This window comes from Jaculus jaculus, chromosome 4 (assembly GCF_020740685.1).
Source record: "Jaculus jaculus isolate mJacJac1 chromosome 4, mJacJac1.mat.Y.cur, whole genome shotgun sequence".
Taxonomy (NCBI): domain Eukaryota; kingdom Metazoa; phylum Chordata; class Mammalia; order Rodentia; family Dipodidae; genus Jaculus; species Jaculus jaculus.
Window position 1 is genome coordinate 582,399 of NC_059105.1, and position 20,007 is coordinate 602,405.

The following is a 20,007-nucleotide window of genomic DNA, read 5'->3' on the forward strand; positions in this document are numbered from 1 at the left end:
TGGAGAGGTGACTTGAGTTTTTATTTATTTATTTTTAAACAATTTATTTATTTAAAGGAGAGAGAGAGAGAGATGAAAGAGAAAAAATGGTGCACCAAAACCTCCAGCCACTGCACGCACTCCAGACACATGCACAACCTTGTGCATCTGGCTTCTGTGGGTCCTCGGAAATCGAACCTGGGTCCTTTGATTTTGTAGGCCAGTGCCTTAACTGCTAAGCCATTTCTCCAGCCCTATTTTTATATACATCTTTTGTTTATTTATTTTATTTACTTATTTATTTATGTTTAGAGATAGAGATAGAGAGTGGGTATGGGTACACCAGGGCCTCTACTGCAAAGGAACTCCAGATGCATGTGCCACCATGTGTATCTGGCTTATGTGGGACCTGGAGAGTTGAACCTAGGTCCTTAGGCTTTGCAGGCATGCACCTGAATGGCTAAGCCATTTCTCCAGCCCTCCAGCCCTCTTTTTTAAACTTTTTTCTTGAAGCAGGAACTCACTTTGTAGTCTCAAACTGGTCTCAAAGTTATGGTGATCCTCCTGCCTCTGCCTCGCAAGTGTTGGGATTAAAGGCGTGTGCTGTGAGTTCAAGGACAACCTAAGAGCATATAATCTATTTCAGGAAAGCCAGGGCTAGAGTGAGCCCCAGCACAAAAACACAAACAAAAAATATAGCCAGGCATGTTGACACACACCTTTAATCTCAGCATTTGGGAGGGGAAGGTAGAAGATCCATGTGAGTTTGAAGCCAGCCTGAGAAGTCATAGTGAATTCAAGGTCAGCGTGGGGTAGAATGAGACTCTACCTCAAAACAACAACAACAACAAAAAAAACTAATTCAAAAGAAAAAGAAACAGAACCATGTGTGTGGCACATGTCTTTAATCCTAGCACTTGGGAGGCAGAGGCAGGAAGATCGCTGTGAGTTTGAGGCCATCCTGACACTACACAGTGAATTCCAGGTCAGTCTGGGCTACAGTGAGACCCTATCTTGAAAAACAAAAACAAACAAAAAGAAATAAAGTATCATATTTGAATCTGCAAGTCAACAGTGGCAAACTAAACTAGGAAAACGTATGGTAGAAGAAATATGACAGAGAATCAGATCCAGATGATCTTCTAAAATACAGTTTGTATTATGTAAGCTTTTACCAGGGAGACAACACAATCCTGAATCTCTTCCCTATCTATGTAGCTGCACCCTATATATTATCTGATTAGTACAGATAAACTCACCTAAACTTCTCTAATATTCCTCTTGTAGTCCCCAGTCACATTTAACCCACCAATAGTATACAGGACTCAAGATGATGTCAAACTGTCTACCATGCTGTTGCAGTCAGGTTCACATTGCTGGCAGAAATCACCTTACCAAGAGCAGCTTGGGAGGAGGAAAAAAGGGTTTATTTTGGCTTACAGACTCGGGGTGGGGGAGCTCCATCATAGCAGGGGAAAATGATGGCATGCGTAGAGGGTGAACATCACCCCCTCGTCAACATAAGATAGACAATAGTAACAGGAGAGTGCCAAACACTGGCAAGGGGAAGCTGGCTATAATACCCATAAGTCCACCCCAAACAATACACTGCTTCCAGGAGGCATTAATTCCCAAATCTCCATCAGCTGGGAACCTAGCATTCAGAACACCTAAGTTTATGAGGGACATCTGAACCAAACCACCACATTCCACCCCTGGCCCCCATAAACTGATAAGTTTATGAGGGACACCTGAATAAAACCACCAAACGCTGTCTATAAAAACTGTGAACGATCAGAGCTCAGTATTCAGGCTTTGGAAGTTATTCCCAAGTCCATGTTGACATGAATAAATCTTATGATTCTCCATTGTATCTCTGGTGCTGATTCTGTGTACCTCAGTTTCCCAAAACAAAAGCTCCCCTCCAGGGAAAGGAAGAGTGGTTTAGAGTCATCACTACCAGAGTGACCTAAATGGAGGGTGAGTGAGGAGAGGAGAGGAGCTCCCTCTTCTGTTGTCACAGCTTTTCTATAAGCTTGAAATAGTTTTGAAATGAGATTTTTAAAAGTAGGGAGACATTTTTCGGGCTAAAGCTTTTACTTTTGATATTATCACCATTTACTGTCTCCTGTAGAATCAAGATGGAAAGCAGCAAAGTAAGAGATGTGGTCCTTCAGAGACGGGCAAACAATCCTCCACCCATAAAAAGGAATGACACACAATACAACATAGGTGAACAAGAGAAAGCAATCACACATAAATCCAGTATGTTGTGGGATCTAATCTACATTAAATATCCAGACACTTATGGGAGTTTGTTCTGTATTCTTTTCTTTACTTTCTTTAAAAAAATTATCTGCTTCCTTAGCGCAGTAGACAGTACATCAGCCTCATAAAAATATTATTTATCTCCAAAGAGTGAGTATGATTGGGTGCATCAGGGCCTCTTGCTACTGCAGATGAACTTCAGATGCATGAACTACTTTGTGCATCTAGCTTTGGGTGGGTACTAGGGAACTAAACCTTGGCTGTTAGGCTTTACAAGCAAGGGTCTTTAACTACTGAGCCATCTCTCCAACTCCTTGTTTTGTTTCTCTGAGACAGAATCTTGCTATGTGGTCCAGGCTAGTCATGAACTCTTACTATACTCTTAGCTTCTAAAGGTTTGGGATTAGAGGAGTGTTCCATCACACCCACCTGGAATTTGAGCTTTTTTTTTTTTTAAGTAGGGTCTCACTCTGGTCCAGGCTGACCTGGAACTAACTATGTAGTTTCAGGTTGGTGTCAAACTCATGAGGACTGAAGCATCTTGCTCCCAAAACTTGCTATGATGGTTAATCATCACTATCAAAATGATTGGATCATATATCACCTAGGAGACACACCTCTATGCTTGTTTGTAAGAACATTTGCAAAGAAAATTAACTGAGTAGGAAAGACTCATCATGAATGTGACTAGGACCATAATGGACTGAGGTTCCAGACTGAATGTAAGTGTGGTAAGGGCCCTCACAGAAGAAAGAAGACTGTTGCAGGTCTGTATGCCTGGAATGTGCCAAGTAACTTAGAATAATATGTTGCTGTATTGTGGTAGGGAGGAAGCTGATGGTAAGAGGGCCTTGAGGAACTGAAGAAAAGAAAAAGCAAAACATTTGCAACAGGCTGGTCAGCATCCTTGAACCTACCTTCTCCACTCCACCTCCTCCATAAGCAATGGTGATAAGTTCTTTTTTTTCTTTAGTAACTTCTGCTAAAGTAATCAATCAGAATATGAGTACCATTCTGTATGAGAAACAGAGACTACAATATCTATAAGGCATTGTCTCGCTGCTTTGGGGGTCAGCCTTTGGATATGAATCAGCTGAGCCCATGTTAACAAAAATATTTACTGTTTTCTGGCATACAGCAGCTCTGGATCCTGTTTCTTTATCCACCCTCCCTGCAACATAAGGACAAAAGAAAGTTAGGTGAACACCAACAGTCATCTCTGATTTCTGAGGTAGATACAATGTGAGCAGTGGTCTCAAGTTTCTGCAATCAGGCCTTCTCATCAAGATGGACTATGTGTTAGTTGAATGTGAATGTATGTCCCCCATAGCCTCAAGTATTTAGGCTTCCTGCTTAAGTCTCCAGCAGCTTGCTGGAGGAGGCATGCCACTGGGGGGTTGATCAGATTCCACCCCAATGGTGTAGACAGCAGTGTGAGCTCTGGAAGTGTGTCTCTGCTGGTGGTGGTACTTTGCTTGCTGCAGTTGTTTCTCCTTGTTTGGATGTATGGAAGTAGAACAGTTTCTTCTGTCATTGATGGAACCTCCCCTAGATTTTTTTTTTAATTATTATTTTTTGGTTTTTCAAGGTAGGGTTTCACTCAAACTCAGGCTGTCCTGGAATTACCTATGTAGTCTCAGGGTGGCCTCAAACTAATGGCAATTCTCCTACCTCTGCCTCCTGAGTGCTGGGATTAAAGGCGTGCACCATCACACCCGGCTCCCTCCCCTGGATTTTGTAGGCTGGGAATAAATCCCTTACTCCTATAAACTGTATCTATTTGGAAGTTCATCCCAGCAACTTGGAGATGACAGCAACAGCATTTGGTACCACAGAGGTTGAGTGTTGCTGAGGATGAATTTGACCATGTGGATTTTGGCTTTTGGAACTTGTGATGGATTTGGTACTTGTGACTTCAGAAGCTGCACAAAGCAGTAAAACAGATTATATGGGCTATTACTGTCAGAGGTTGAAAATGCTAAATGCAGAGAGAACTGTGTTGGCTTATGAACTTTCAAAGGAGAAGGAAAGAAGGCTGAGAATTTTACTGGAACTGGGCTACTGGCATAAAGGTTGGCTGCATTCTGACCATGCCTAGAGAATTTAAGCAAGGTGAATTTAAAAGTAATAAACTGAGCTGGGTGTGGTGGTACATAACCTTAATCCTAGCACTCTGGAGGCAAAGGCAGGAGGATCACTGTGAGTTTGAGGCCAGCCTGAGACTACATGGTTTGTTCGAATTTTTTTTTTTTTTTTTGAGGTAGGGTCTCGTTTGAACTCAGGCTGACCTGGAATTCATTATGTAGCCTCAAACTCACAGCGATCCTCCTACCTCTGCCTCCTGAGTGCTGGAGTTAAAGGTGTGTGCCACCATGCCTAGCAGAATGCAAGATTTTTTGAAAGGAGATGACTGAAAGAATTTTGAAGGTTCAGGGTCAAGATTTAGTTCCTTCTTGGATTAGCAAAATGGCTGTCTTATAACATACTTTTTATTGGTTTGGGAAACATGAAAAATGCATAGAAGTAGGTCATGAATGGCACATGGTTCCAGGCACCATTGCTGAGATGTGGCATGTGAAGCAGGCTGACTTCCCTGTATTGCAGACCAGTGAGGCCATTGTAAGATAGACCATGGTTTACAGTGTAGTCCCAAAGATGTTTTGGATATACCAGGACTGTGAAAAGACTACCATAGGCTGCTGTTGGCTTGGAGTGGATGTTTATCCCTGGCTACAGCTTAGAGAGGTGGAAATTGGAAATCTACAGACTGTCGTCACTGGTTATGGATGTTGGACTTGAACTGTAGATGTTGATACTTACCTAATGGCTACTGATTTTGCACTGACTGAGTCTCCTTGCTATGCTTTTTTTAAAAAAAATTTTTTGGTATTTTTATTGGTTTATTTGAGAGCAACAGACAGCAAGAGAAAGAGGCAGAGAGAGACAGAGAGAGAGAGACAAAGAGAGAATGGGCGCGGCAGGGCCTCTAGCCACTGCAAACAAACTCCAGACATGTGCGCCCCCTTGTGCATCTGGCTAACATGGGTCCTGGGGGATGGAGCCTTGAATGGGGGTCCTTAGGCTTCACAGGCAAGTGCTTAACCACTAAACCATCTCTCCAGCCCTCCTTGTTATGCTTTTATGCACTGGGAATGTTTACTCTGTGACATTGTGTGTTGAAAGTATGTAACTTGTTTTAATTTTATAAGACTCGTAGTTAAAAGTCAGTCTTAAATCTCGGATGAGACTTGGAGTGTTGGAACAGTCTTAAAGTTGGTGAGTTATGGGGACTTTTAAAGTTGCACTGAATGCAATTTGCAATATAAGATGATTATGAATTTATGGGGGACAGTAGTGAAATGTGGTAGTTTGAATGGGAATGTATATCCCTCATAGTCTCAGGTAGGCTTCCTGCTTAAGTCCATCACCCTTCTGGAGGGAGAATGTCACTAGGGGTGGATTGGATTCCATCCCAAAGGTGTAGAGAGCAGTGTAAGCTTTGGAAGTGTGTCTCTGCTACTGGTGGTATTTTGCTTGCTGCAGTTGTTGCTCCCTGTTTGGATGTATGGAAGTAAACAGCTTCTTCTGCCATTGATGGAACCTCCCCTGGATCTGCAGGCTTGGAATAAATCCCTTATTCCTATAAACTGTATCTGTTTGGAAGTGTATCCCAGCAATGTGTAGCTGATGACAACATACTGTATCCCCTTAAATCATGAGCCAAGATAAACATTGTCTTCCTTTAGTTGCATTTTCTCAGGTATTTTGTCATTGCACTAAAAAAATTAACTAATATAAGCCAGGCGTGGTGGCGCACGCCTTTGATCCCAGCACTCGGGAGGCAGAGGTAGGAGGATTGCCATGAGTTCAAGGCCACCCTGAGATGACAGAGTTAATTCCAGGTCAGCCTGGACCAGAGTGAGACCCTACCTCGAAAAACAAAAAACAAAAGACAACAACAAAAAAAAAATTAACTAATATAGTTGCCCAAACATCTACGCTAATTTTAACCTAAAGCATGATACTTGGTTTTTCAACTATGTTTTTGAAAATTTCTCTACTAAATTATGTTTTTAAAAAACCAAAGCAGGAGCTGGGAGTGGTTGTGCATGCCTTTAATCCCAGCACTCAGGAGGTAGAGGTAGGAGGATTGCCATGAGTTCAGGGCCACCCTGAGACTCCATAGTGAATTCCAGATCAGCCTGGGCTAGAGTGAGACCCTACCTCGAAAAAAAAACCAAAAATCAAAGCAGGCCTGGAGAGATGGCTTAGAGGTTATTGTACTTGCCTGAGAAGTCTAAGGACCCAGGTTCAATTCCCCAGGACTCATTTAAGCCAGATACACATGGTGGCACATGTGTCTGGAGTTTGTTTGCAGTGGCTAGAGGCCCTGGCACACTCATATTCTCTTTCTCTCAATAAATAAATTAAGGGACTGGAGAGATGGCTTAGTGGTTAAGCGCTTCCCTATGAAGCCTAAGGACCCTAGTTCGAGGCTCAATTCCCCAGGACCCACATTAGGCAGATGCACAAGGGGGCACATGCATCTGGAGTTCATTTGCAGTGGCTGGAAGCCCTGACGTGCCCATTCTCTTTCTCTCACTATCTGCCTCTTTCTCTCTCTGTCACTCTCAAATAAATAAGTAAAAATGAACAAAAAATTAAATAAATAAATAAATAAATTCAAATATAAGAAAACAAAAGCAGAGTAGGAAGGAAACTCAGTAGCAAAGGCCAGTAAGCTAGAGAAGAGATCTAAAGGGAACAGAAAAGAAGGGAGGTGGGTACTTAATAGAATGGTATTGTATATATGTGAGTAGAAGACTAGATTAATGGGGTCAAAAGGCCTAAGTGAGGTCAGGGGAAGAGAATGAGTAAAGGAAAGGTGGAGGGAGGGCTAATAAACATCTAAGAGGATATAAATAAATCATATATAAGCCTAGTTTTTTGGACAATAGAAAACTCAGGAGCTGTAGATTATTGCTAGAAAATTTTTCAGTACCAGAGACCTTCCAGTGAGTTGTTGGCCAAGGAGATCCCTGATGCCCCCAAAACATTATAGGCCATTGCCAAGGTCCCTGGTTTCCCACCAGGAATAGATGGTAAGACCCTATTGCTGAAGACTCCACATACTTGGGCTGCAAGGCCACTGAAAAATCCTGCTGGCGCTGAGCTGATAACCTCCTACATATAGACCAGCTGACAGAAAGCTGGAAGAAGCCATTCTACATGCAGTTCAATGGGAGAAAGAGAAATCACCAGTGAAGATACTCAGCAGTGGACACTGCAAGCCTTAAATTTTGCCAGCCAGGCCTAATGAGCCAACAGGTGCAATAGTGGCACATCTGTCATGGTGGAAACCAACTGCCCTCTAATTGGACTAGAGGCCTGCTCCATAGGAGGGAATATATCCCTGATACTGAAAACTTAAAACAGGGGTAGTCATGAGCCCTAGGGCTGCAACAACTGCTGCTGTCTGGCTAAATGTATATACTATGCTTATCAAACTGCCTAGTAAGTACTTCTCTTAATGTTGATACCCATATATTAATGCTACTCTCACTTTTGGTAGAGGACCTTCTCTATTCAGATGGCAGTGACCTTGGGATGTCTCAGAAGGCATCATGGTGCTAGAAAGATGTGACAGGAGTATTCAGCACTGCAATATCTCTATCACACCTTCCAAGGCTCAGGGTCTAATGCAGAAGAGGTGGCAGAAAGAATGTAAGAGCCAAAGGAAGGATAGGACTCCTTACAATGTGCTCCTTCCAGACACAAAATGGCCTGAATATCCATGACCTCACAGTGCTTACACAAGACCATCATAAGAGGAGGAAAAGATCATGACATCAAAATAAAAGAGAGACTGGGGCTGGAGAGATGGCTTGGCGGTTAAGCGCTTGCCTGTGAAGCCTAAGGACCCCGGTTCGAGGCTCGGTTCCCCAGGTCCCACATTAGCCAGATACACAAGGGGGCGCACGCGTCTGGAGTTCATTTGCAGAGGCTGGAAGCCCTGGCACGCCCATTCTCTCTCTCTCCCTCTATCTGTCTTTCTCTGTGTCTGTCGCTCTCAAATAAATAAATTAATTAATTAAAAAAAAAAGAGAGACTGATTGAGAGGGTGAGGGGCTATGATGGAGAATGGAATTTTAAAGGGGAAAGTGGGGGATTACCATGGGATATTTCTTATAATCATGGAAGTTTTTAATTAAAAAAAAAAGATTGCTTGCTATGTCTTAGTGCCATACTGGTCTCTTATAGTGTGATGGGAATAATTAACCAGAGCCTAGCTAACAAAACTGGAGAGACCTGCTTGATTGGACCACTAGTCCAAGTAATAGGAGATGCTCAATGCGTTGGAGCAGGGAGAGATCACACTAAACTGGATGCCAAAGCAGAGCCCCTAAGGGAACATATTTTGCCTGCCCTAAAGGTATCCATAGTTATTATCCAGGAAGGAACTGTAAGCTAGTATTCCTGGCCCCCAATTTGAATGTGTTCCCAGGAAATGCAGTCCATCGATACGTACAACACTGGGAGGTAAGAAGACAGTCCTGGTGCTCTTGCTATTTTGTTAGGATTAGGTGACTGCAGTCACCAATGCCACTACAATAGGCCTCCAAAAAGTACAGTACAGTCAACTCTCTAGCCAGATACAGGACGATTTGACCATTGTCCAGAAGAGCTAGTCACTCTCTAGAACCAAACAGACTCACTGGCAGCGAAGGTCTTGCAGAACTGGAGAGGATTTGATTTAATCACAGCAGAGAAAGGGGAATATGCATGCTCCTTGGTGAAGAATGTTGCTTTTATGCCAATCAATCAGGGTTAGTAAGAGAAAATGCTAGGAAACTGTTAGAAAGAATTAAGGTTAGGAGCAAAAAGGAAGGTACACAACAGGAAGCAGTTTGGGCAACATGGATACCCTGGCTTGCGCCCCTCATGGGGCCCCTAACCATGATCCTATTGGACCTACTGTTTGAGCCCTGCGTTCTTTTTTTTTTTAAATTTATTTATTGGAGAGAGAGAGAGAGAGAGAGAGAGAGGGAGAGAGAAAATGAATGAATGAATAAATGGACGTGTCAGGGTTTCCCGCCACTGCAAACAAATTCCAGATGCATGTGCCAACTTGAACTTACATGAGTCCTGGAGAATTGAATCTGGGTTCTTAGACTTCACAGGTATATGCCTTAACTGCTAAACCATGTCTCCAGCCTCTGGGCCCTACATTCTTAACCTTCTATCTATGTTCATCAAGAATTAGATAGAAGCACTTAAATTGAAGGTGTTATGCCAAGAATACCAACAAATTCTCACAAGATAAGGTAAAAGACATAAGGTATTATGTAGATGAAGAGGGGGGAATGTGGTGGAACAGTGGATAACTACAAAGTTCCTTAGAAGGCCTGGGTTGCCTTGTCAACCCATAGCCAACACCCCCTTCCTGCCCAAGGACATGAGACCAGCCAGTCCTGCTTGCTAAAGATAAGAACTGCCAGTTTTAGACACTCCCTCCCCACTTCCTTGTGCTGATTGTAGGTGCCAACCATCACACATCTGCTTCTGTAACACCCACTTGCTTGCTTGCTTTTGTTTTTACTGACACTATAAATTGAAAGGACAGACAATGCTTGGGACTAGAGACTTTTAGGAGGTATCCTGACTCTAGACCACGTGTGAATAAATCTCCTCTTTTCTACCCTATTTGGTGTTGGGTCAATTTCTAGAGGAGTAGCTTTGTAGCACTAACATTGAAAGATGAACCACTGAGGGAAAAATCTATCAAGTTAAGGTAACAAGCCTGTTCAGGTTCACATCAAAGACCTAGACTCATACCAACAGGCTTCTTGTGTGACAGAACCCACAGAAGACATAAAATTCTTTTTCAAGTGAGCAGATACATTTCTTAGTAGGTGTTGATCCTGATTTTCTTTACCAAACTTCCACTTAAGCTTCTATCTTGTTCCAAAATGACAAACCCGGGAAGTGGGAAATGGCTTAGCAGTTACAGCATTTTCCTCTGAAGCCAAAGGACCGGGATTTGATTCCCCAGAATGCACGCAGGCCAAAAGGACAAAACTATTTCCTACTGCCTTCAACTGTTAACAATGTTTGTGATTTTTTTTCTAAATATTTTCTCAGAGCTAAAAGAAAAAAAAAGACCCAGGGAAAAAAGACCTGTATATGGATGACCATGAGACATTGGACTGGCTCACAAGTTTCTCTTTTGGGCTTCTAGAGTACTCTCCTCTGGGAGAGATTCTAACTGCTATACCCTATAACCCTCTGCCTCAACACACACACAGCTTGAAGAAGTTACAGAGCAATTTGCTCACTCTGTTTTCTCCAATAGCACAATTACAATTTCTTCTCAGTAGGGGGAAGTGAAGGAGAAATAGGAGAAAGCTACCTTCTTTCAGGCAGTTGGGGACAGAAGCCCAAAGAGGGAAAAAGGATACGCCATTTTGTCCATCTTGACAAAACTAAAACTTGGGTGGAATCTTGTCTCTCCAACATGGCTGTCAGTGCACACTCGGCAGAAACTTCTTGCTGCCTTATCAGCCTCTCCATTGGCCTCTCTGGGTCAGCCCTCTGAGTCCATAAACCAATCAGATCTTTTCCCCTTGAGTCCGAACCAATAAGGTCTCTACTTACATATCAGAGCCTGATGACAAGGTGCACCCTGATTGGATGTTTGGTCCATACAGAGAAGGTTACCCTTTTGCCCTGAGACCTGGCCTGAGCATGAATCTACCTCCTTCTAAGCCTGGCTATCTGGGATTGGGATCAGCCTGGCTGGGATGGGGAGAATACTTAACCTGTATTATTCTTCTTGCTTTCTAGCTGCATCATCTTTGGGGGTATCTTATCATTTTGATTATATGCAAGATTTATGTTTGATCTCAGAGTCTTCACTATTTCTTAATCCTCTCTGGTCTATTATTTGAAAGGGCTTCTATGTCCCATCTTTCATATATGTGTGAAACTGCTTCTGCCCCTTCCTAGATATTGCCTCTAAATAAGCCTCATGAGTTATGATTTCTCTCTAAATAAAGTCAATAATTCATAATTTATCCTTCTCACATCCCTTTTATCAATTCTTTGTTCAAAAATAGGATGGGGTCTGGAGAGATGGCATAGTGGATAAAGTGCTTGCCTGTGAAGCCTAAGGACCCAAGTTCAACTCCACATAATCCACATAAACCAGATACACAAGGTGATGCATGAACGTAAGGTGGTACACACATTTGAAGTTTGTTTGCAGTGGCTAAGGCCCTGGCATGCCAATTCTCACCTCCTTTTGCTCTCTCATTAAAAAAAAAAAAAAAAAAAAAAGGATAGGAAGCTGGGCGTGATGGCACATGCCCCTAATCCCAGCAGAGGTTGGTAGATCAGAGGAGGCAGAGGTGGGTGGATCACTGTGAGTTTGAGGCCACCCTGATACTACATAGTGAATTCCAGGTCAGCCTGGGCTAGCACAAGATCCTACCTAAAAAAAAAAAAAAAATAGGATAGGATTTACAAGTTTGGGAGACCCCCTCCTGAGCCCCAAAATCTTACATCACTACTGACTAGCTTTCATAGTACAGGAAGGTGCTATGCAGTCTGCTGTGAGAGGAAAAAATCATCAACAGTCTTACCTAGCTGTGAACCCTGTGTACTCTATAATTGACTAACCATGTAGAATGTACTCACTGGTGTAATAGTGGCATGATTGTGATAGGAGTAACCAAATACTCTAATTGGATTTAAGGCCAGCTCTACAAAAAGGTTTATAATACTATAAACCTGATCAAAAGTTCATAGCTGGGGAGGTCAAAGGCCATAGGAGAGAACCTATACTATTGTTATGCTAAGTGGACACATTGTCAAACTACCTTCTAAATATTTATGCTTATGCCCATAGATTAATGTTACTTTTAGCCTCCACTGGAGAAGCTTCTTTCAGCAAGCAGGCAAAGGTTAATGCAGAGACGTATATCGATTAATATACTAAGAATAAATGACTATTGTGTGTACGGCCTTAAATAGGACAACTGTATTAACCCCTCCATGGCTGAGGAAACATTATGGAAGGGGGCCAGAGAGAATATAAGAGCTAGAGGATGGAAGGAATACTGTGGAATGTTGTCTTCTGTACATAACATGGCCATGACACTCATGTCTCCTGCCTAAGATTGAGACCATCAACATTCCATCATGGGAAAGGGCTCATAGGGATCCAGCCCTTCCAGAGGAGCTACTGCCAATTAACAGTTGCTGGGCAGGAGGAGTCATGTTCTTTAGTGGTGTAGCTTCTGGCAAACTGCCATTCTTCAGTAAATAACTCTCTAAACACACTCATACAAACAATCCTAATAAACTCAGTAAGTCAGTCAAACACACACACACACACACACACACACACACACACACACACGTACAACATGAAAATGGGGAGCAGAGTAGCTGGGAAGAAGGGGTTCAGTCGAAGTCAGAGGGAAGTAATAGGGAATAATGGGAGATGAATATGATCAAAATACACTATGTACATGTATGAAATGGTCAAAATTGAAATAAAATTTAGAAAGATTTTTTTTATAAAGGGCTGGGGAGATCAGCAGTTAAAGGTGCTTGTGTGCAAAGCCTGCTGGCTGGGTTCAATTCTCCAGCACTCACATAAAGAAGACAATGCCGACTTGGGCGGACCGATGGGGTCTGTGTTGGGAAGATGGTACCGGCTCAGGTGCTGTGGGGAACCCAGATCAGTGTCTTTACAGCCACTGGTCCGGAAACAAGTGGATGGATGCGCCCCTGGTGCCGCCGAGCGGAACCCGTGAGCAGGTCTAGAGGGTAGGGAGAGTGCCGGCAGTTGGTGGATACCACCAAAGGCTCCAGGCGAAATGTCTCCCAGCAGGAAGACAGTGTGTGTCTGTTGAAAAGTCAGTTGCACTAAGAAGTCCAGACTATATTGCATTGCCAGGCTTATATGTGAGCAACATGGATCCCTCCATGAACCAAAGACTCCTAGAAATCCAAAAAGCCGAGGCTTGCGTGGCCAAACTGAATCCTCAGTTTTTGTCTGATTTCCTGTGATTTACCATATATGAAAATGATGTACACTACCAAGAAATGTGGAGTCAGATTCCAGCCTCCAGCAATCACCGTAATTTATGAGAATGAAACCAAGGGGAAGAGTCGCCAGCGGATCATGCCAGTATGAAACTTTTCCAAGTTTTCAGATTGCACCAGAGCCGCTGAACAATTAAAGAATAATCCACGACACAAGTGGTACCTGGAACAGGTGTCTCAGAAGCAGCTCGAGAAGTTGTTCAGCGTTTTACGAGGTTACTTACAAGGACAGAGCTTGGCAGAAACGACAGAACAAATTTGACAGGAAACCAGCATTGAGCCTGAGGAGGACCTGAACAAACTAGATGACAAGGAAGAGCATCATGGATGAACCTTCTGAGAAAAATCAGAAGAGGGATGACCCAAATTTTGTTTATGACATTGAGGTTGAGTTCCCACAGGAGGAACAACTGCAGTCCTGTGGCTAGGACACAGTCATCTGATGACTTCTGATACCTAACACTTTGTTGGCTAGCCGAATATCCATGTTTCTACAAATGATTTAGATTTGTTTGAGAAAATTATTGTTTACTAAATGTACATATGTTGGGTCAAAAAACCAGTATTTTACATCTAGTATGTAGGCCTATGAGTAATACAAGAAAAGCAATATAGGAGTCTGTTTGTAAGGTGCTTGTAATCTAATCAAGGATAACTAAAAAAATTGTGAAAAGCTGAACAGCACCACATGCTTCATAAAGACTAAAGAATGTCAGATCATAGGTGACTGGGTAAAATAGTTGGGAAGATGTTTTCCTTCAGTGTAAAAATGGGCCTTTAGCCCTTGAAATGTTACACTTATGCAGGAATCCAGATGAGAGCAACTGAAGAAAGGGGAAGGACATGGCAAAGTCACAAGAAGTCGAAATATTTATTTGAAGAAGAGTGAACAAAGTATCGTTTGACAAGATTGGGATCATCCTTGTGCATTATGTGTTCTGTGTGTTGACGTCAGGAGAAGAGTACTTAAAATGTCTGGCAGCTGTAAGTGGGTGCCGTGTGATGGACAGCAGGGCAGTTCTGTCCTTGAATCAGGATATAAATACTAAAGAAACTCTGAAACCCAGAACCTCTTCCCATAAATGAGAAGTTGGTAAAATGGGAAATCTACCCATAAAAATAAATAATAGGTACTGCCAGTTTTAGACCTGTTTATGAGTTTGAGTATACAGAAGAGGATCTTTGTTTAACAAGGTAATGTATGTGCAAATATATTTGTTCTTATGAAATTGGTAGAACGCTTATGTCCTTGACAAGGAAATTATTTATTAAATAAAGCTGTAAAAAGCAAAAAAAAAAAAAAAAGAAGACAATGTGATACATATACACATATACATACAAACACACATATCTGTGATTCCAAGATACCCACAACAACAAGAGGTAAAACTAGGAGAATACAAAGCTTTTGGGCAACCTAGTTTGACTTTTCTTTGCAGTCTGGCAGTTTGTAGCAGCAAGAGACCCATCCTCAAAGAAGGTAGAACACAGACACCTTGAGATTGCCCTCTGATCCTCACATGTGTGCCATGGATGTGCACCTCCCCAAGTAAGTAAATAAATAAATAACAAATGAGTTTATTTTTTAAACTCACAGCCCAGCATAATTTCCACACCCAGCATGTATATAGCCCATGAGAAAGACCCTATTTAAAATTCCAATTTGAAGTTCAACATAAGTATAGACAGAGAAGGGAATGGGCACTCTGGCCAGTGCCCAAGACAGGGGTCAATGGGCTCAAGGACAGACAGGATAGTCATGCTTGTGCTAGAGGACAAGAAACCAATGTCTTCATTAGATTAGAGATCAGATCAGAAACTACACAAAGCTCCCCTTCCATATCCAATACCTCAATCATCACATCAAAAGTTCACTAATATGTACAACAAACCCACCAAGTCACCATAAACCCCCTCCCTCACCTGCTGCTTCCCCTCTCTCCCCTCTACCTACCTGGAACACAAGGACACCCATGTGGGAAACTGCTAGGTTAATCCTGGTCCCCTCCCTGTCAGAAGCCGTGTGAAACCTGATGCCATACATTTCCAACTTTCTGGCAATCTCCAGCACCTGGAAATCCGATTCAGCAGGCGTCTGGCCCCTATAAGGAAGGACAGTTTGAGTATTGCCTGCTTTCCAAGAGAGCCAAAACACATTAAGAAAGTGATCATAAAAAGAAAGCCAAATAAAACCAGTCAACAAATCAACATGGAAAGTTTTGTTTATATATGGTAAATGGCTCACTGCCTCTGAATTTACCCACTATAAAAATAATATACCAGCTGGGTGTGGTGGCACATGCCTTTAATCCCCACACTTGGGAGGCAAAGGTAGGAGGATCACCATGAGTTCAAGGCTACCATGAGACTATCAAGTGAATTCCAGGTTAGCCTGGGCTAGAGTGAGACCCTACCTCAAAAAACCAAAAAAATAAAAAAATTAATATACCACATGCAGGCCAAAGAAGCTCTTTTTTTTCTATTCCAATCCTCCATCTTTTTATTCTAATTGCATTGTAAAGGGTAGAATGTTTCCTATTCACTCACTACATACTCAGTTTTACAATTAACTCTTGAGGTTTTATCAAGTAATAAGTTGGATAAAAATGATACTAGTATCCGATTTATTTATTCTTGAGACAGAGTCTTCCTATGTAGCCCAAACTGCTATGTAAACCAGGCCTTGTATTTGTGATCCTTATATTTTAGCCTTTTGCATGCTGAAATTACAGGTGTACCATCATGCCAGGCAATATTGGTATCTTACTGAACTCACTAACTTTTTAAAATACATTTGCACATGTATGTGTTTGTATGTAGGGGTGCACTATGGCCTCTCACTGTTGAAAATAAACACCAGATGCCATCTCTCGCTCAAGTCCAGGCTGACCTGGAATTCACTATGTAGTCTCAGGGTGGCCTTGAACTCACAGTGATCCACACACATCTGCCTCCCAAGTGCTAGCATTAAAGGCATGTGCCACCATGCCTAGCTCCTTGGATCCATTGTGTGTGGTGTTTATGCATGTATGCATATTTGTGTTGTATGCATATAGAGGCAAGAGGCCAACGATGGGCATCTTCTGTGGCTCTCCACCTTACTTATTGAAATAGGCTCTCTCATTAAACCTGTAGCTCACTGATTTATCTAGACTACCTAACAAGCCCTAGAGATTCTTTTGTCTCTGCCTCCCCAGCACTAGGATTATGGGCATGTGGCATAATACCTGGCTTTTACATGGTCCTTATGCTTATATAGCAAGTGCTTTGCCACAAATCCATCCCTTTAGTACCTTAGCCTATTTTAATACTTTAAGAAAGTATTTTTGCAACTTGTACTTCTAATCATTAGAATACACTTTTATTTTATTTTTAATTTTTATTAGCATTTTCCATGATTATAAAAAAAATCCCATGGTAATTCCCTCCCACCCAGAATACACTTTTATAAGAATGTAAGTATGACATTAAAACAACTGGTTTTTTCCACATAAAGTTCTCCCAACAAGTAGTATGTTGTATAGTCCACAGCCTAGGTCATGTCACCAAGAAATGGAAATGAATTCAGTCAACATGCCACCAATGAGCATCCAGGAAAGTGATGATCACATGTGACAGCTGAAACAAAGGACAGGTGCTCCTGTCATGGTATCCATGCTCACTGCCTGAACCCATATGTGGGATCTTCTCTTAACCTTGGTCCTCCTTAGTTCAAATGCTTCACCTTTAGAATTGTTAAGGAACATGCAACCGTGGGTTTCTTGGTGCCAATGATATCTGTTCTGTGACTATGATACAGACTACATGCTGACAACATTCTCCCCAGCACCCCAAACCAACATGTCCACTGGGTGCTGCTGCCTTAACTGACCATTTCACACAACAGTTTCAATCCACTCACCTCAAGCTGTCCAGCCCTTCTCTGAGGGCATAAGGGTCTGAAACTCACAACAGCTGCAACTTCCTTGCTACCAAAGCCAAGTTTGAAGAGACAAAGCCAAGAGCATCCAGGGAAACAGTCAGCACCAGGTGCTTCCTTAATGTAAGACCAGGTTGATGGACGCTAGGCCACAAGCACTGAGACATACTAGAAATAACCCAGGAATTATGCCTAAGATGTAGCTGTGTCCTTAGTCTCACCCACACAAAAGAGGGTAGCAGCAGGAGGTGCCACAGAGAAGTGTTTAAGCATCACACATAAGTGTTGTAATAGTGCCTGGCCTACCATCAGCACTGTCTCCGATCATGACTATGGCCCCGGTATCAGATGGCATTCTACTCATGCTGCTTGAACTGCAACTGTCAGCATCATGCTAGAACCACTTTATTTGACCTCCCCAGGCCAGTGCTTTGTCTGGACTGCCTCTTTCCTGACTCTAGCTGCCCAATCCTTAGACCCTGGGGACACTTTGGTCTTCATTGTGCTACTTCCTGAGGAGGCTCAGCTTGTGACCCTGACACATAGTGCAGGACCTGTGTGCTTTTTTTGCACTCCAGGTATCTCATTTGCAGGAATGCACTTCTGAATCCAGTGCTTGCTTTAATGTGTTTCACATAATGGTACTTCCCAAGTGCTTTGTAAAATGCATGAAATTCACATCATCTCATAGTGGTCTGAGACATATGGGGCAGGAATCTTGGTCGTCATTATTCAGGTGGACCTGCCAAGGGTAAGAGCAGGGACTGACCCCACAGCATGGTTACCACTCAGACACTTGCTTAGAGATGAAGGACTATGATAGGTCCTAGGACAGCCTCATCCAGGATAAACATATTCCTTCTTTGTAAAGACAAGGTGAAGCCTTCCAAAACAATTTTCATATGCTCAATTACCCCTGTAATGCTTGAGCCTGAAAGTCACACACTCCTCAGCACTCACCTCCCTTTTGTCTGAAGAAGGCATCAGTATCAATTCCTGGAGAAATCAAAACAGTTAATTGGGGCTGGAGAGAGGGCTCAGTGGTTAATTGCCTACAAAGCCTAATGACCAGGGTTTGATCCCCCAGTACCCATGTAAAGCCAGGTACACAAAGTGACACACACATCTGTGTTTGTTTGCGGTGGCAAGTAGTCCTGGCGTGCCCATTCTCTTTCTCTCTCTATCTCTCTCTGTATGCAAATGAATTAATAAAATAAAGTTGTGTATGTGTTTTTCTTAAAAAAAAAAGTAAGGGCTGGAGATGTGGCTTAGCAGTTAAGACATATGCCTGCAAAGCCTAAGGATTCAGGTTCAATTCTCCATGTCCCACATAAACCAGATGGACATGGTGGCACCTGCACCTGGAGTTCGTATGCAGTGGCTGGAAGCCCTGGCATGCCCATTCTCTCTCTCTCTCTAATAAATAAATAAAAATAAATCTTAAAAAAACAACAACAATAAGCCAGGCGTGGTGGAGCATGCCTTTAATCCCAGCACTCGGGAGGCAGAGGTAGGAGGATCGCCATGAGTTCAAGGCTACCCTGAGACTACAAAGTGAATTCCAGGTTAGCCTGGGCGAGAGTGAGACCCTACATAAAACAAAACAAACAAACAAAAAATCCCCAAAAACAGTAAGTCGAAGACCATGGCTTTAGCATGATTCCTAAGTCTGACATAAGTCAACATGCTCTGTTCTGTCTTGCTCCACCACAGCATGGGTATGACTCCTACCATTCTATGGAGACACAGCATGCACTTTAGGCAAGATGCAGCTACCACCCAGATGGCTCAATCTGCCTGCAGTATGCTCCTTCCCAAGCCCTGGCACATTTGCCAGCTCTCTCTAAAGCAGAGATTGGCAGGAGTAAGCATACACTGTGCCTGGTATGAGACAAGCCACCTTGGGGCTACTGTGTGTCCCAAGACTAGGGAACAACCATTGTTACTTCGGTTCAAATCTGGCAGAAATGTGAACAGTTCCAGTCTGGTTCAATACCCTTTAGTCAAAACTAAGTAAAAACATGGCTACTTTCACTCCTAATCAACTTACGTGTGTCTTTGATGGAAGTCTAGTATCTTCTCCATGGATTGTTCCTGGTTGGGCAAGTACTTGTTGGTTTTGAGGTGTTCTCTATCCAAGGTTTCATCATAATCTCCTATTTCAGCTGAGATGAGACAATGAAAGTCAAGTCACTTGAATTTTGAAATAAATAAGCATTGTGATGCAAATGTATAAACTAACAGTAAACATTAGCCTGTTGGTAGTGAAATGATATATTCCTAAAAACACCAAGATTTAGTGTCTTATTTTTCCAAATATATGATGTTGTTCAATGGCAAATACAAGGGCAGATATAGAGAATTTTTCCTGACTCCCAAAGAACAAAGATTCTAAAGAGGGGTTCCTGGGAGGCATTACATTTTATTTTTATTTATTTATTGGTGGGGGGAGAATGGGCATGCCTGGGCCTCTAGCTATTGAAAATGAATTCTAGACTCATGTGCCACCTTGTACACGTGGCTTACATGGGTCATGGGGAACCGAACCTGGGTTCTTTGGCTTTGCAAGCAAGTGCCTTAACCACTAAGCAATCTCTCCAGTCTCTGCTCATTACTTTTTAAAATCAGTGTATAGCCAGGCATGGTGGCACACACCTTTAATCTCAGCATTTGGGAGACAGAGGTAGGAGGATCACCGTGAGCCGGAGACTACATAGTGAATTCCAGAT

General features: G+C 42.6%; 1 protein-coding gene and 1 pseudogene across 3 annotated transcripts in view; one reads left to right on the forward strand and one right to left on the reverse strand.

Moving 5' to 3' along the window:
• The window catches only part of Farp2 (FERM, ARH/RhoGEF and pleckstrin domain protein 2), a 194,924-nt gene that overhangs the window by 73,649 nt on the left and 101,268 nt on the right, over window positions 1–20,007 (reverse strand). For all 3 annotated transcript variants that reach the window (XM_045147476.1, XM_004667766.2, XM_045147475.1), the window contains exons 7-8: window positions 19,329–19,443; window positions 15,314–15,461 (exon numbers count right to left, since the gene is read on the reverse strand). In XM_045147476.1, the coding sequence (XP_045003411.1) occupies window positions 15,314–15,461; window positions 19,329–19,443 (263 nt within the window). The remainder of the gene's footprint in view (window positions 1–15,313; window positions 15,462–19,328; window positions 19,444–20,007) is intronic.
• Window positions 13,337–13,802, forward strand: LOC105944712 (annotated as a pseudogene).